Consider the following 18,065-nt stretch of genomic DNA (forward strand, 5'->3'; position numbering starts at 1 on the left):
ACACCTTCCACTAACCAATGGACAAGTGAGACCAAGCTGTATACACCTTCCCCACTAACGCGATGGAGCAAGTGAGCACCATGTGTAACAACCTTCCCACTAAACCAGATGGACAAGTGGAAGCACATGTTGTAACACCTTCCATAACCAGATGGACAAGTGAGTCACATGTGTAACCACTTCCATAACCAGGTGGATCAGTGAGCAACATGTGTAACACCTTCCCACTAGACCAGATGGACAAGTGGATGCACATGTGTAACACCTTCGCCAACTAACAGATGGACAAGTGAGCACATGTGTAACACCTTCCCATAACCAGGTGGTACAAGTGAGCCACATGTGTAAACACCTTCCCACATAACCAGAATGGAGCAAAGTGAGCACAGGTGTAACACCTCCCGCACTAACCAGATTGACAAGTGAGCACATGTGTAACACCTTCCACTAACCAGAATGGACAAGGTGAGCACAGGTGAAACAAACCTTTTTCCACTAAACGGCAGATGGACAAGTTGAGCCACCAGGTGGTTCACACTTCGCCACTAAACCAGGTGGCACAACGTGAGGCACATTGTACACCTTCCCACTACCAGATGGACAGGTGAGCACAGGTGTAAACCTTCCCATAACCAGATGGGACAAGTGGAGCACAGGTTAACACCTTCCCACTAAGATGAACCAGACAGGGTGTCCCCCCTACGAGAATGGACAAGCAAAGGCAGTGTGTAACACCTTCCCACTAAACGAGCAAATGGACAACGTAGCAACAGTGAAAAACACCTTCCCACTAACAGATGGACAACAGCCACAGGTGTAACACCTTCCACTAACCAGAATGGACAACCGAGCACGGTGAAACACCTCCCACTAACCAGATGGACAAGCTGAGCACAGGTGAACAACACTCTTCCGAACTAACAATGGCACAGGACACAGTAGTTGATACACCTTCCCACTAACCAGATCGGACAACTAGCACAGGTGAAAACACCTTCCCATACGCAGTACTGGACAACAGCAAGTGACACACAGGCTTGGAAACCACCAAGCATTCCCACTATACAGATGGACAAGTAGCAACAGTGAAACACCTATCCTACTAAACAGATGGATCAACCGTAGTACACATGTGTAACACCTTCCCCCACTAACAGATGGACAAAGCACAGGTGGAAACACCTTCCACTAACGCAGATGAACAAGAGCACAGTGTAACACCTTCCCACTAACCAGATGGACAACAAGCACAGGTGAAACCTTCCAACTAACAGAGATGGACAATCACGCACGGTGAAACACTTCCACATAACGAGATGGACAAGGCAGCACATGTTGAAACACCTTCCCATCTAACGCAGATGGACAAGGAGCGACAAGTGAACAACGCTTCCACTAACCAAGATGGAGCAAGGAGCACACTAAGGGAAGCACCTTTCCCACTAACGCGAGATGGGACAAGTTGAGCACAGGTGAAACACCTTCCCACTAACCCGATGGACAAGTGAAGCCTCAGTGTAACCCTTCCCACTACCAGATGGATACGATATCCAAGATCGCACGCCCACAACAGGTTGTAATAACACGTTTCCCCCCACTAACAGATGGACAATGCCATGCAACACGGTGAAACACCTTCCCAATACTAACGAAGATGGACAACAGCACAGGTGTACACCTGAACCACTAACCAGATGGAAAGTACCAGCACAGGTGAAACACCTTCCCACTAACGAGATGGACAACCAGCACAGGTGAAACACCTTCCCACTAACGAGATGGACAACCAGCACAGGTGTAACACATACTGACTAACGAGGTGACACCAATCGGTGTGCCCCCCATACGTGCTAAAGTACAACCTCAAAACATAAATGGAAAAACCAAAACCTGTAACATCTTCCTCCTATTATTTTTGTTGGACAAGTTTGCTCATCACCAACAGGAAACAACCATCTCACAACATAATCAGCTTAAATGTACCGCCGTCTCCAATATAAACATGGTCTTGGCTGTCAATAATTAAATACCAGATAGAAAAGCCACCTTTTTTATTTAGTTTTTAAATGTGTATGGGCTTTTGTTTTTGAAAATATAATATTTTCTTATTTACCTTTTTTTGTTTTTTGGAAAAACTCACGTATGCTTCTAGAACGCAAAACGTACAGTCCAAAATAAATTGTGAGCCAGAGAGCTACCCACTGGCTTAACACAAAACACCAAACTTATTGACTGAAAGACAATAAGCAACCAAGTTGTCCTCACCACAGACATGTCTGATTTCAAGGGGAAACTCCTGCAACATCCATAGTAACTTTCCTGTCGTGAGGAAAGTTACCACCTCGTTGTGGAGCTTCTCTCTTTTCAGGGTTCTGTCGATTAGACATGTTGTTGGATCGAGGCCTCAATGTTGTGCTCTAGTACATTTGTGTGAGTTGGCACATCTGAGCGTAAACCCTGATATTCTAAAAGTAGCGAGACAATGGTGCCAAAAAGACATCGAGGTTTTCTAGAATCTCTGAGTTACTCAACTGGTACAGGGTGTATTGGGCTTTCCTCGTACTCTTGAGGACGACTATAGTCAACGATGACACTAGTGGCCACAGGCAGAACATCACTACCGGTTTCCAACAACATCGTCACCCGATCGTAGCGGTTGAAGTACGGTTTCAACATGTTGACATGACACAGCCAGGTTTTTTCTGCTGACTTGATGTCCAAATACGAGCCGGTTCGGATTAAAACCGAGACATTCCTGCACAACCTCCCGCGCTGCAAACAGTACAAGAGGGACCCATCCAACTCAAAGCAGTAAGCTCTCAACATAGACCTCAAAGTCTGATGAAATCTCCCAAGAGCCTCTGGGCGGTAGGCACCAGAGGGACAACGTGCACCCAAGACCCTTGACATGAAACTCAAACCTTGGTCCGCCTGCACTACCTGCTGAAGCCAGGAACGTTGAAAATAACCCCACCGGGGTTAAGAGAAACTGCTTCCCGCTCTTCGTTCTGGGCAAAGGACCATCACAATCCACCAGAACCCTGCTGAAAGGTTAGTCAAAAGCAGGAATAGGCTGCGAAGGTGCAACCGGTACAGCTTGGTTCAGTTTACCCGTCTGTTGGCAAACGCCACAGGATTTACAGTGAGCCACAACATCCTGTTTCAGACCAGGTCAGAAGAAGTTATGCAAGATACGGTCACACGTCTTGTTGACCCCAAGATGGCCTGACATACTACCATCATGACCCAACCTCGGTATCTCTTGTCGAAGCGTAACGAACAGCAATTTGAGATACACTGGGCCAATTGTCTTGCCAGGAAGTGGTGTGAGAACGCCATCTCCGTCAAAAGTAACCCACACGAACTTCATCAAACTCCTCTGGGCGTATCTCAACTAAAAGAGGGAAACGTCATTACTCTGTTCAGCAATCGGCTGTTTCCTAGACCTTAAAGTGTCAACCGGTCTTCCTTCAGCAGTCCTACAAAATCACTCACCTTTGGGGTTTTCAAAGGGGAGATGAACTTAGGAGTCCCCCCCCCCCCGATTTCGCAATACCCAATTGGTAGTTAGTCTTGCCCCATCGCTGCAACTCCCGTACGGACTCAGGAGGGGCGAAGGTCGAGAGCCATGCGTCTTCAGAAACGCATCTCTGCCAAGTCGCGCTGCTTCTTGACACACTGCTCGCTTAACCCGGAAGCCGCGCTGCTTCTTGACACACTGCTCGCTTAACCCGGAAGCCGCACTTTCTTGACACACTGCTCGCTTAACCCGGAAGCCAGCAGCACCGATGTGTCGGAGGAAACACCGTACATCTTGCGACCGCAGTCAGCGTGCAATACAACCGGTCCGCCACAAGGAGTTGGTAGAGTGATGGGACAAGGACATACCGGCCAATTGTACGCCGCCTAATGGGTCTCCTGGTCGCGGCCGGCTGCGACACAGCCTGGGATCAAACAAGGGTCTGTAGTGAGCCTCTAGCACTGCGATGCAGTGCCCTAGACCGCTGCGCCACTCGGAAGGCCCAACTTAGGAGAGGTTCACCAAAATCATGATCACCCATAAACGTCTCAGACAGATCAACCATGGTGGGATCGCTGACATCCTCAACGCCAGACTTGCTCCCGGCAACTTTCTTAGACGGAGCACGTGTAACAACACACTGTGGAAACACTCGGGCACTTTTCTGATAACCCATCAGGTTCTTCTACTCTGAGTTCCTTACAAACGACAGGATTTGGCACGACCTTCCCTCCAGCCAAATCGTTTCCAAAAATGTATGAGACCCCCTTTACCGGTAGGCTAGGCCTCACTACAACGACGACGGAACCATAAATAAGATCAGATTCGAGTTCCACATTTATACAAATTAACTAAATGCAACTCATCTCCACTCCTCGTACTAACACACTGTAGCCAGTTGCTGAAGCGTCAAAGGCAGAACACCATCCAAAATGAAGGATTGGGCCCGCCCCGGTGTCTCGCAGTATCTTCACCGGCTGCTCAACAGCATCGCTACTCTGCAGACACACAAACCCATCTGAAACAAAGGTTTCATACACATCTGATCCAAAGTCTTGTTTAGGAGATACACCACTCCTCATCAGAGACCCAATGGGCTGGAGTGTTCCCAGTCCCCACCAGAGACCTAATGGGCTGGAGTGTTCCCAGTCCCCAACCAGAGACCTAATGGGCTGGAGTACCAGAGACCCTAATGGGCTGGAGTGTTCCCAGTCCCATCAGAGACCTAATGGGCTGGAGTGTTCCCAGTCCTCATCAGAAGACCTCGGGGGAGACCTAATGGCCTGGAGTGTTCCCAGTCCCCACCAGAGACCTAATGAGCTGGAGTGTTCCCAGTCCCCAACCAGAGACCTAATGGGCTGGAGTGTTCCCACCAGAGACCTAATGAGCTGGAGAGTGGATACGATTTTTTTTTTCTTTTTCTGCCGACCTTTATCTTTGGGCACTGTAGAATTGGACTGAAACCTCTCAGTAAGGAGGTGACTTCTCTGAATTGCTTTTTGCATAGGGATAATAACTACGGGGTGTATTGTTTGTGAAGGTCATTTTATGTGTCATCACAAACATCTGCAGCTTTCTCGAGTGAGATCCTTGTGCTCATAAATGTAGGTCGCAACCCTTTCCTGAAGACAATTCTTGAAACTGCTCGAGAAGTATGAGTCTTTAAATCCTCAAGGGTCTTGACCTCTTGAGAGCCACCGATCAAAAAAATACATAGTTGTTCCCTTGCCAACTCAATATGGCTTTGTAATTCACATCAATTCACTTCCCTAGTACTTTGTTTGTGATAATAGGCAAACAAGATGATTTCAAAGCCGATTGTCTGTAAAAAAATAAAAATAACCCGTTGTTAATTCACTTAGTCTCCCTCACCACCAAAAACGAATTCCCTTCTTTGTCTCTCTCACCTCCCGTCTGGTTTCCACAACATTCCATATTCTGCCTCATGCACGACCTCATTACTTAGACTGTGCACACTTTTATAAAAGAAGAGATTGAATCTTCTATGCAAATGTTGTTAATCAGTATAATAAAATATCTCCTTGCAGTTGCCAATAAAATCGTGACGGAGTGTAATACATATAAGTTATGTTCCCTCTCTCTCTCTGTGTGTGTATTAACACACTCCTCTCTCTCTCTGTAAAGGCATGCATCTGAACCCCGAGGACATCATGGCTGTGTCAGCCAATCACCACCATGGCTCTGGCAGACAGCTAGACACACACCTGGTGTCACTCAAGAGACGGGTATACACACAGACCATACACACAGACCATATACACAGACCATATACACAGACCACACACACACACACAGAGATATCACTTATAGAGTAATAGATTCTCTCTCTCTCTCCGTCTGTCTCTCTCTGTGTGTCTCAGGTCCAGAGTATTAAGCAGAACAACAGTAGTATGAAACACTGTCTAGACGAGGGCATCGACAACCTGCGTCCTACAGCGGTACATACATTTCCTTATTTAACTTCCTCTTCCCTGTTTTCCGGAGATACTCAAGTAGGTATTCTCTACACCAGGGGTGTGTCTCAATAGGCTAAAGTTCCTTCATCTATACTAGTGGTGTCAAACATACGGCACGTGGGTGGGTCCAATCTGGCCCGCGGGTGATTAGAGTAAAAAATATAAAACCTTTTTTTTTTTTTTTAACCAAATCGAAATTGTGTAGAAATGATCATGGGATCTCAGATTGTGTCACAGACGACCGTGACCGGGAGTCCCATAGATCAGAGCACAATTGTCTCAGTGTTGTCGTCCGGGTTAGGGGAAGGTTTGGCCGGGTGGCTTTTCTTAGCGTATCGCGCTCTAGTGACTCCTTGTGGTGGGCTGGGCGCCTGCAAGCTGGCTTCAGTTGAACGGTGTTTCCGCTGGCTTCAGTTGTCGAAAAAGAGGGTAAAACATTTATTTATATATATATTACCAGTCAAAAGTTTGGCCACAACTAAGTCATTATTTTTACTATTTTCTATATTGTGAAATAACACATATGGAATCATGTAGTAACCAAAAAAGTGTTAAACAAATCAAAATAGATTTTAGATTCGTCAAAGTAGCCAGCCTTTGCCTTGACAACTTTGCACACTCTTGGCATTCTCTCAACCAGCTTCATGCGGTAGTTAGTTACCTGGAATGCATTTCCAGGTGACTGGAAAAGTCAAAACATTTGACTGGTACTGTATATAATGGGCCTACATTCCAACATGTTCTTGACTGTCCAGCTCTAATAATCACTTGACAGGCAGTGGGCATCAAATCAATGGATATTGGACTATTTTTGTAAAATTTTGACGGCAAGGAAATAAAACACATTTTCAGTACTGCTCTCCGGACCTCGTTGAAGACAGAATGCAGCCCGCTGGGAAAAATGAGTTTGACACCCCCTGATCTACACCCTCATCAGTTAACTTCTCTAGGGTAGGGGGCAGCATTTTCACGTTTGGATGAAAAGCATACCCAAATTCAACTGCCAGCTACTCATCCCCAGAAGATAAGACATGCATATTATTCGTAGATTTGGATAGAAAACACTCTGAAGTTTCTAAAACTGTTTGAATCATGTCTGTGAGTATAACAGAACTTATTTAGCAGGCGAAACCATTCATATTTTTGTTGTTGTTGAGGTCACTCTTTTCAATGAGTTTCATTGGGAAACCAAATTTCTAAGCGAATTGCTTGCAGTTCCTACGGCTTTCACTGGATGTCAACAGTCCTGAGAAATTGGTTGAGGTTATTCCTTTGTGTAATGAAGAAATACGGCCATCTTGAAGTCGAGTCACTCTAGGTGTCCTGTTTGATTGAAGCGCATGACCAGAAGGCATGTTACTGTTGGTTTTAATCCTGTATTGAACACAGATCATCCCGTCTTCAATTTTATCGATTATTAACGTAAAAAAAATACCTAAAGTTGTATTACAAAAGTACTTTGAATTTTTGGGGCAAAGTTTACAGGTAACCTTTGAGATATTTTGTCGTCACGTTTGAGCAAGTTGGAACCTGTGTTTTTCTGGATCAAACGCGCCAAATAAATGGACATTTATCGACGGAATTAATCGAACAAAAGGACCATTTGTGATATTTATGGGACATATTGGAGTGCCAACAACAGAAGCTCGTCAAAGGTAAGGCATGAATTATATTTTTATTTCTGCGTTTCGTGTCGCGCCTGCAGGGTTGAAATATGCGAATCTCTCTTTGTTTACAATGTTGCTATACTCAGATAATAGCATCATAGGCTTTTCGGTGAAAGCATATTTGAATTCTGACATGTTGGCTGGATTCACAACCAGTGTAGCTTTAATTTGGTATCTTTCATGTGTGATTTAATGAAAGTTTGATTTTATAGTAATTAATTTGAATATGGCGCTAAGCATTTTCTCAGGCTTTTTGCCTGAGCGTCTTGCTACTGCAACTTTACCGAACCAAAAATACATGTATTGTGTAACATGAAGTCCTATGAATGTCATCTGATGAAGATCATCAAAGGTTAGTGATTAATTTTATCTCTTTATGCTTTTTTGTTACTGCTCTCTTTGGCTGGAAAAATGTCTGTCTTTTTCTGTGACTTGGCTCATACCTAACATAATCGTTTGGTGTGCTTTCGTCGTAAAACCTTTTTGAAATCGGACACTTTGGCTGGATTTACAACAAGTGTAGCTTTAAAATGGTGTAAAATACTTGTATGTTTGAGGAATTTAAATTATGGGATTTCTGTTGTTTTGAATTTGGCGCCCTGCAGTTTCACTGGCTGTTGACGAGGTGGGACGCTACCGTCTCACATACCCTAGAGAAGTTAAAAGGTCACGGATTAGTTAGGAACTCCACTCACCTGGTTGTTTAGGTCATAATGGATTAGTTAGGAACTCCACTCACCTGGTTGTTTAGGTCATAATGGATTAGTTAGGAACTCCACTCACCTGGTTGTTTAGGTCATAATGAATTAGTTAGGAACTCCACTCACCTGGTTGTTTAGGTCATAATGAATTAGTTAGGAACTCCACTCACCTGGTTGTCTAGGTCATAATGGATTAGTTAGGAACTCCCCTCACCTGGTTGTCTAGGTCATAATGAAAACGGTTATAAATAAACTAACTCTCTCTCCAGCCAGCTCACAAGATGAACTCTCGTTGGTCCACTGAGGAACAGCTGCTGGCTGTGCAGGGTGAGTTAACACACCCCCAAAATACAACTCAATCATTTTCTTTAACCCAGGATATTATTGTATTCTGGCAAATATAACTCACAGAAGAAACAGTTTGATGATTTCAATGTTGTGATCTGAAACGTATCTTTCTCTTTAAACACCCTCTTCTCCTCAGCTATCCGTCGCTATGGCAAGGACTTTGCGGTGGTTGCCGAGGTAATCGGCAACAAAACTCTGGCCCAGGTGAGCTCCTTCTTCGTTAGTTACCGACGGCGATTCAATCTGGACGAGGTCGTCAAGGAGTGGCAGGCGGAACAAGACTTAGCCTCCACACCGGGGCCTTGTGGGAGTCGTAGTAGGAACGAAGAGAGGGGAGGAGCAGAGGAGGAGGAAGAGGTGAGGAGGGGGTGAGGGTTTGTTTTGGTAAAAGTTTGACAAGTCTGGTGCTGATCTAACTCCTCCCTTCTCTCCTTCCAGATAAAGCTAGAAGACGTTACTCCCCCCGGCGGTGACGCCAACTCCCCCTCTCCCCCCTCATCCAACAACCACACCCCTCCTCCTTCCCTCTCCCAGCCTCCCCCCTTACTGCGCCCGGCTCCCCCTCTGCCCCCCCCAGCCTCCGGCACCCCCCGCTCCAGACCCGACCCTCCAGACCCGAACCCCCACAATCATCCCCTCCCCCGTTGATACGTCCTGCAGTTGCGACTCCGGGCCAACAGGGGAGCTCTAGTCTCCGTAGGGAACTAGGAAACAACCTCCGCTCCTCTCCTCCTGTTTGCTCTGGCGCTGGTCAGCCTCCCTCACTGGTAGGGCTCAAAGTAGAGCAAACCAACTCTCACTGACAGAAAGGAGGGGACTCTTGTATATTTAAGGGGGGGGCTCTTGTATACTCAGACGGTAGATTGTGCTGCTAGTGGAGTGTTTATCCATTATGGTGGAACAATAGACATCAGTAGTTGAGTTCAAAGCCTCGCCAGTCTGTTATGTCAGAAGCCTCTCGTTAAGTCTCTGTATCACTCCGTTCTGACTCACACTCTTAACCAACGACACAACCTGTGAATAACCATACTTCCATCTGAGGCTTGGGTATCCATCCTTCTGTCCTCCCCCCCCCTCTCCAAGCAGAAAATAGAAGGACATGCCCACACATGCCTCACGGCTGTCTCCGTAGCAGTCAGCACAGATGTGACTGGTTACCCACGGCAACGGTGACCCTGTATTTCACCCATCCCTCCTCCCCAAAGAACAGAACTTTCAGAATACCAAAACCCTCAAGGAAAAAAAATACACTGGATTGTGGTGATGGATGCCATGACAACAGAACCCCACACACAGTCTCCATGGCAACAACAGAACGAACTCTGGCAAAACACACCCAGGTTCCACTCCCACACTGCAAGGTGCTGAACTGATGATTCCACAGGGGAATCAGGAAGACATCCCTCTTCTACCAAATCCACGTATTGTTGGTCTTATGACTGCAGCATTCTTTTGTTAGGTGATCTCTAAGTAGGTAGACGTTCCTATATAGTGCACTACTTTGGATCGGAGCCCATTTTGACCAAATCCCTATAGATCCTGGTCCAATGTGGTGCACTATAAAAAGGGAATAGGATGCAATTTGTAATCCAAGGCCCATGCATTTCTCCATTCTAAGTAGCATGCTATATGGAACAGAGACCTGTTTTTGATTAAAAGCACAAAAAAATACTGAGTCTCAAATGGAAGCTCTATTTAGCTCTGGTTACAGTTGTGTGCTATGTAAGGGATAGTACTGTACAATTCACAGGTGTCTGAGAACAAAGTGTGAAGCTGAAATACTCGTAGGGCTGGATTCAAGCCGTATGGAGGGAAGATCTGCATTAAAAAGTCATTTGAGGCCTCCCGAGTGTCGCGAGGCAGTGCTAGCTGTGCCACTAGAGATCCTGGTTCAAGTCCAGGCTCTGTCGCGGGCGGCACACAATTGACCCAGCGTCGTCCGGGTTAGGGAGGGTTTGGCCGGCAGGGATATCCTTGTCTCATCGCGGGCCGGGCGCAGTGCACGCTGACACGGTCGCCAGGTGTACGGTGTTTCCTCCGACACATTGGTGCGGCTTGGTTGGGTTGTGTTTCGGAGGACGCATGGCTCTCGACCTTCGCCTCTCCCGAGTCCGTACGGGAGTGGCAGCGATGAGACAAGACTGTAACTACCAATTGGTGGAGAAAAAAAACAAACCAAAAAGTCATTTCTGAATATGCAGCGTTGCGTTTAAAAAAAAATCAAATCGGGCTATAACGCAGATCTTTCGTGATACGTCTGGCACCCAATTCCCTACATAGTGCACTACTTTTGACCATTTGGGACGTAGATTCAAATACTTTGTGGCCTACTACAAATGACTTGAAGGTTGTTTTGCTAAAACACAGTCAATACTTAGCAGCAGGTAATGTTCACGAAGTTTGAGACTGGATTTGCTTGTTATTGTTTTCAGGATATTTTCTTTTGGAATAAAACAAAAATTACAACCATATTGTTTCCACTGAATTACATTTGTTAAATACACACTTTTGTCGCTGGCCTAACTGCAACCAGCTTTTTATTACTTTTCATAATTTCTTTGCACAAAAACAAATACATTTGGAGTCAACTCCCCCATCTCTCCCAAACCAACCAAATACTGGTTAAAATGTCTGACTCAAATTACAGCAAAAAAAAATGTAAAACAAAATAAATCAACACTGAAATATAGTAATAACAGCAATAAGTATAGAAGACTACATTTTCCCAGCACCTTAAAACAATGATTTAACAGAACAAATAGAATGACTTTTTAAACAAAAGAACTGAGGCGTTTTGCTCAGGTACACCGTCCCCCAAGCAGGCCGCTATCATTTGGCTAGAGATTACTCGCAAACCCCTCCTCACTCTTTTCCACTGGCAGAGAAAGGGCTCCTGCTAAATTAGAATCAATGCCGCTGATGACAAGAATACAGTCAGTCACAAGGCGGACACAGTGACACCACGTTTGGCCTGATCCTACAGAAAACGCAGCGGGCAACAAGTTTACGTTATAAAACCCAACCATCCCACAGAAAACAATCAGTAGTCTTTCATCACCCTGTTGACACCAGTCAGGTAGATGCCCAGCTAAGGTGGGGTCCTGTGGGGGCGGGGAAGCTCAGGTGAGGCATTCTTTAACCCAAACAAAGTTATAAAAAACAAACTAAAATAAATCAACAAGAAGTTCTAAATTAATTTGTTCGGAGATCTGAATACATAGAATTTTAAAATGAAATACTGGTTGATAAAAGGCTGAATATCTGAACATACTACTCCTTGGGGGCAGGAAGGGGGAGTAGAAAGATGGCTGCTGTGTGTTCTCTCTCTGTACAGACGCGTGATACAACCCCATCGATCATTAACACGCTTCTTTGTCATAATAGAACAGCAACAAGAAGAACTACATGTTTCCATTTGTCTTCTATTAAAGAAAGGAAATTCCCCTTTTTCCAGTGTAAAACCTTTGACCTTGAAAACCAACAACCAGAATGAGGAAAATAAAGTGTTGTTGTCCAATGGTGAATCAAGTCTATTGGGCCTGTGATTGGACGAAAGGGGGATGATTTCACCCCTGATGAAAAAATAAAAAGAGGGGGGGTGGGGGGTGGGGGGGGGGGGGGGGGGTCCAGGGGTCCAGTTTGGTGTGTGTGTGTGTGTGAGAGAGACTTAAAACAGAGCAGTGTCTTGACTGTCTCCCCTCACATCAAACGGGCAGAAAGACTGTCCTTCCACCAAAGGCCTGTGGTGTGTTCTACAGTTCAGGTTCCGGGGAGTCCATTTGGGTCAGAGAACAGTAGAACCCAGGAGAACCGTTCCAGCGTTGAGTTAGTTTATTTCCAGCATCAAGTCAGTCCGCTCTGTTCTCTTTAGAACTCTGAGTGTAACCCAGTCTAGAACCCATTTAAGTAGAACCGACAGGAGAAGAGCCTCGGAGCAGGTATGAAGGTGTGTTCAGACTTAGGCCTCCCCTCAGTACAGTACAGCGTGTTTGTGTGGCAGCGAGAGAGAGGCAGAGTGTGTACAACCACCAGGTGAAAAGAGAGAGCGGCAGAACCAACATGCAGTGGATCTAGAAGACGAGAACCCCAGCTAGAGAACCCAGCGAGGTTCTAAAACACAAACCTCAACAGAGGAAAAAAACTAGACAGAACCCCCCCCCTCCCCCCAACAGAAGAACAGTCACTCCACCCATTATCTTCTCAAACACTGAACCCCTCCCACCTACCCAGCACTGCTCTCAGTGCAGCATCTTTCTCATTCAGTCTCTCCATTCCTCTCTATCCACATGTGTAAAACCCCTCATCTCTCCATCCCTCTCTCCGTCTCACAGTTTGAGCTCGTTAGCGATCTTCGACGCGATGTTCTTAAACGCGATTGACGTCCCGGAGATCCTCTTGAAGCGCACGCCGTTCAGTGAGAGGCGGGGCAGCTTGCACACCTCCATCTCCCATTGGACGAAGTCGTCGCGGGAAGGGTTCCCGAAGATGCACAGCAGCATGTAGCGCTCCCGCAGCTCGTACTCACAGCTGTTGGATTCTAGAACCTTCCGGATCTCTCTCATCATCTCCCCGGGATCCAAGGAGGACGTGGTCTTCATGGACCAGGTGAACCGGAGGGAACGCGGTTTGGTCGACGGGTCCTTCGGTGGCGGGGTGGCGGTACCGGAAACAGGGGAGGAATTATCCTTGTTCTCGTCTCCGCTGCCGCTGTGGGAGGAGCCTAGGACGCCGCTCTTCTCTGATTTGTCGACGGTGCTGCTCAGCATCGACCTATAGGAGGAGAGAGTGGAGGGATGAAAGCAAGAGGGAGACGGCAAGCGGAGCGATGGAGGCCGGCCAGGGAGAGATTTAACGCGCGCAGGAGCGGAGACAGGACAGTGGGCAGAGGGGGGACGAGAGGAGAGGCAGAAGCACGGGGGGGGCGGAGAGAGGAGAGGCAGAGACGGCGGGGGGGGGAGGGGCGGGAGAGAGAGGCAGAGACGGGGGGGGATGAGCAGGGGGGGGGAGGAGAGCAGAGGAGGGGGGAGAGAGGAGAGGCCAGAGGGCGCGCGAGAGCGAGAGGCAGAAGGACCGTAAGGTGGGTTGGAAGTAGGAGCAGAGGCGAGTAGGGCGGGCGTTTGGAGAGGGAGCAGAGAGGGAGTAGGTTGGCGCGTCTGGAGAGGGAGGGAGAGGAGTAGGGGGGCCAAGCAGGGGGGAGAGAGAGCTAGGGTCTGGAGAGCGGGCGAAGGGCAGTAGCGTTGGAGAGGGCGACGAGAGCGGAGTACGAGGGGCAGAGAGCAGTAGGGGGGTGCGAGAGAAAGAGAGGAGAGGGGCGTTGAGATGAGGGAGAGAGGATTAGGGGTTGGAGAAGGGGGAGAGGAGCTAGAGCGTTGGAGCAAGGGGAGAGACGGAGAGCTAGGGTTGGAGAGGGCGAGAGAGACGAGTAGGCGGGTTGGAGAAGGGAGCACGAGAGAGTCAGGGTCGTGAGAAGGGGGCAGAGAGTAGGGGTTGAAACGGGCGGCGAGAGGAATCAGGGGCTTGGAGCAAAGGGTGAGAGACGGGAGCTACGGGCGGCTATGGAGAAGGCAGGAGCACGAGTAGGGGGGGGCAGAGAGGGGTAGGCGGGGGCGAGAGAGCCGCGCAGTAGGGGCGTTGCGAGACAGGGGGAGAGAGGAGTAGCGGGGGTTGGAAGGGGAGAGGGAGTCAGGGGGCTTGAAGAGAGCGGGAGAGAGGAAGCTAGCCGGGGTGCGAGAGGGGAGAGAGGAGCTAGCGGGCTGGAGAGAGCCCATAGGGCGCGTTGAGAGGGGAAGAGGTATGGGGTTGAGAGCGGGAGAGCCAGGAGTAGGGGTTGGAGAGGCGGGAGAGAGGATAGGCCGGTTGGACGAGGGAGAAGAGGCGAGTAGCGGGGCGTTGGACCGAGCGGGACGAAGGAGTCCTAGGGCGTTGCGAGAGGGGAGAGGACAGTAGGCGCCTGCAGAGGGTGAGAAGGGAGTAAGTGGAGGTTGGAGAGGGGACGAAGAGTAGGGGGCGTTGAGAGAGGGAGAGAGGGAAGTAGGGGGGTGGAGAGAGGAGTAGGGGTTGGAAGGGAGGGAGGGTTGGAGGGGGAGAGAGGGGTCAGGGGGGTTGGAGAGGGGAGAGAGGGCAGTAGGGGGTTGGAGAGGAGACGAGTTAGGTGGAGAGGCGCAGAGGGGAGGCTTGGAGAGGGGAGAGTGCGAGTGGGGGTTTGACGATGAGGGTGAGAGAACCGAAGGTTCGTAAGATAGGGGGGTTGGAGAGGGGTTTTGAGCAGAGGAGTATGGGGTTGGAGAGGCCGGAGAGATGGAATAAGGGGGCGTTGGACGAGGGGCGAGGCAGCGGAGTAGGAGCAGGACCGAGAGGAGTAGCGGGGGTTGGAGAAGGGAGGACAGAGGAGTAGGTTGGCAGAAGCGGGAGAGAGGAAGTAGGGGTGAGAGAAGGGAGCAGACGAGTAGGGTTGGAGAAGGGGAGAAAGAGAGAAACAGAGTGAGGGATGAGATGATTAGGAGAAACAGGGGGATAAGGTAAGGACAACACCCAATATGACTTAAATAGCCCTGACACACACACACACACCTCTTACCATGCATGTACATGCCTACGTCTCACACACACACACCCTCCCATTCGGTAACATTCAGAAACCTCATCCCTGATTGGTTAAAACTAAGGTTTGTCAACCAATTACCGAATAAATTTACCAAATCACCCTTTAATCCAATCATATCTATCCCTCCGAGATCAACTGATTAGGTCTGATTGATTGATTGATGGTTGGTTTGAGTCTCACCTGCTTTCCTCATCCTGACCCTCTCCCTCATACGGACTCCTCAAGAAAAATCAACACAAGTTTAGTCTTCGGAGCTAACAGGCTACAATGTTAGTTTAACAGCTAGCAACACCACTAAGCACAGTACCATCCTCCACAAGCACACACGTTGACAATCCTATTCCAGAACCCATTCCTATTCCAGAACCCATTCCTATTCCAGAACCCATTCCTATTCCAGAACCCAGTGGCTTTGTGTATCAGTACAGAGCGCCCTGTAGCATAAAACCACACCAGGGAGAAAAAAAACTAACGAAAATTCACTTTAGTTTCAAAGGTTAAGGGAAGTAAGGGCATTTTAAAGATTTATTCATGATGATTGAAATGTTTAGGATGAATAACTGTTCTAATCTATTAGAGGGATGGTTTGATTTGGAACGGTATGGAATGGGATGTTTAGTTTGGAACAGTATGGTATGTTTAGTTTGGAACGGTATGGTATGTTTAGTTTGGAACGGTATGGTATGTTTAGTTTGGAACGGTTTGGAATGGTATGGTATGTTTAGTTTGGAACGGTTTGGAATGGGATGTTTAGTTTGGAAAAGAGGGATGAATCCTTCTGGCTGTTGGAGACAATCCATCTGCCTGTTGGGACATCTTCGCTGTTGGAGACTCTTCCTGCTGTTGCGGATAATCTTCCTGCCTGTTGGAGACAGTCTTCTGCGTTGGAGACATCTTTCCTGTGTTGGAGACATCCTTCCTGCTGTTGGATGACATCTCTGCTGTTTGGCGCATCCATTCCTGCTGTTGGAGACATCCATCCTGGCTGTTGGAGCATTCTTCCTGCTGTTGGCAGAATCCATCCTGCTGTTGGAGACATCTTCCTGCTGTTGGGAGACATCCATACTGCTGTTGGAGACATTTCTGCTGTTTTGGAGACATCCATACTGCTGTTTTGGAGACATCTTCCTGTGTTGGAGAACATCCTTCCTGTGTTGGAGACATCTCCTGCTGTTGGAGACATCCTTCTGCTGTTGGAGACATTCTTGCCTGCTGTTGGAGACATCCTTGCTCTGCGTTGGAGAGTCTTTTGCTGTGTTGGAGGTCTTGCTGACCCTGCTGTTGGAGATCCTCTGCTGTTGGAGACGTTGTCGTTGTTTTATCTCTATTGCAATATCGCATGTGCGTTGTTATTTAGTGGTCGTCTGTTGACCCGACAGACATAGACAGGTTGTTGTTAATTTTAGTGTCGTCTGTTGACCCAGACAGACAGACATTGTAACAAGTCAAACTGGATGAATAGATCGTTCTATTCTGTGGCAGTAACGCAAGGCCTTCCTCTCAGGGCAGTGTGTGTGGCGGTGGAGGAAACGAGGTGGTGAGGGGTTGAAGGGGGTGGTCATGTGTAACGTGGTGTGTCATGGGGTCCTGGTTGGTGGAGGACGTTGAGGGGTGGGGGGTGTTGTGCGTCACGCGGTTCGTAACGGCTGTTGTGTGTAACGTGTGTGTAACGTGGTGGTGTATGTTGGCTGGGGGCTCGGAGGACCAGGGGTTTGAGGGGGGTGAGGGGGTGTGCGCCCGGGTGTCGTAACGTGTTTAAGAAGGGTTGGAGGGGGGTGGAGGGGGGTGTGTCCACGCGGTGTGTACGTGGTGTGTATGTGGCTTGGTGGTTTGTCACATAACACATATTTAGGAGATGTTTGCTGGTGTAGGTGAATGCTTGGTCGAAGGATTTGTAGTAACAGACCAGATGATTAGCATCAGATAGGCAACCGCCTAAAATAGAGAGAATTGTAGGGCTGACACACATAGCAGACCTATGTTTGCCCCTTGGGAAGGGGACGGATTATCCTCCCTGTGATTCATGCTGTCTGCAGTCCTGTGGCTGTTGGGTCCTGTAGTCCTGTGGCTGTCTGTTCTGTTGTCATGTACGGGCTGACACACATAGCCACATACTGTTGCCCCTGGGAAGGGGACGGATTATCTTCCTGTAGTCATGTCGCCAATTACCGAATTAAATTTACCAAATAACCTTTAATCCAATCATATCTATCCCTCCGAGATCAACTGATTAGGTCTGATTGATGTGATTGATGGTTGGTCTTTGAGTCTCACCTGCTTTCTCATCCTGACCCTCTCCCTCTACGGACTCCTCAGAAAAATCAACACAAGTTTAGTCTTCGGAGCTAACAGGCTACAACTGTTAGTTTTACAGGCTAGCCAACACCACTATAGCACAGTACCCATCCTGACACAAGCACACACGTTGACAATCCTATTTCCAGAACCATTCTATTCCAACGAACCCATTCCTATTCCAGAACCCATTCATATTCCAGAACCAGTGGCTTTGTGTATCAGTACAGAGCGCCCTGTAGGCATAAAACCACACCGAGGAGAAAAAAACTAACGAAAAATTCCACTTTTAGTTTCAAAGGTTAAGGAAGTAAGGGCATTTAAAGATTTATTCATGATGATATGAAATGTTTAGGATGAATAACTGTTCTAATCTATTAGAGGGATGGTTTGATGTTTAGTTGAACGGTATCGGAAATGCGATGTTTTAGTTGGAAAGTATGGTATGTTTTA

General features: G+C 47.8%; 2 protein-coding genes across 2 annotated transcripts in view; one reads left to right on the forward strand and one right to left on the reverse strand.

Annotated features, from left to right (window-relative positions):
* Positions 1 to 10,895, forward strand: part of rcor2 (REST corepressor 2) — a 29,478-nt gene extending 18,583 nt beyond the window's left edge. The window contains 4 exon segments of the mRNA XM_070439414.1: positions 5,666 to 5,766; positions 5,902 to 5,979; positions 8,635 to 8,692; positions 8,850 to 10,895. Coding sequence (XP_070295515.1) covers positions 5,666 to 5,766; positions 5,902 to 5,979; positions 8,635 to 8,692; positions 8,850 to 9,085 — 473 coding nt within the window. The 3' untranslated portion in view covers positions 9,086 to 10,895.
* Positions 10,896 to 11,216: 321 nt separating this feature from the next.
* mark2b (MAP/microtubule affinity-regulating kinase 2b) overlaps positions 11,217 to 18,065 on the reverse strand; it is an 18,412-nt gene continuing 11,563 nt past the window's right edge. The window contains exon 2 of the mRNA XM_070439413.1: positions 11,217 to 13,483. Coding sequence (XP_070295514.1) covers positions 13,039 to 13,479 — 441 coding nt within the window. The 5' untranslated portion in view covers positions 13,480 to 13,483 and the 3' untranslated portion in view covers positions 11,217 to 13,038. The remainder of the gene's footprint in view (positions 13,484 to 18,065) is intronic.

Source organism: Salvelinus sp. IW2-2015, unplaced genomic scaffold, assembly GCF_002910315.2.
Source record: "Salvelinus sp. IW2-2015 unplaced genomic scaffold, ASM291031v2 Un_scaffold1619, whole genome shotgun sequence".
Classification (NCBI taxonomy): domain Eukaryota; kingdom Metazoa; phylum Chordata; class Actinopteri; order Salmoniformes; family Salmonidae; genus Salvelinus; species Salvelinus sp. IW2-2015.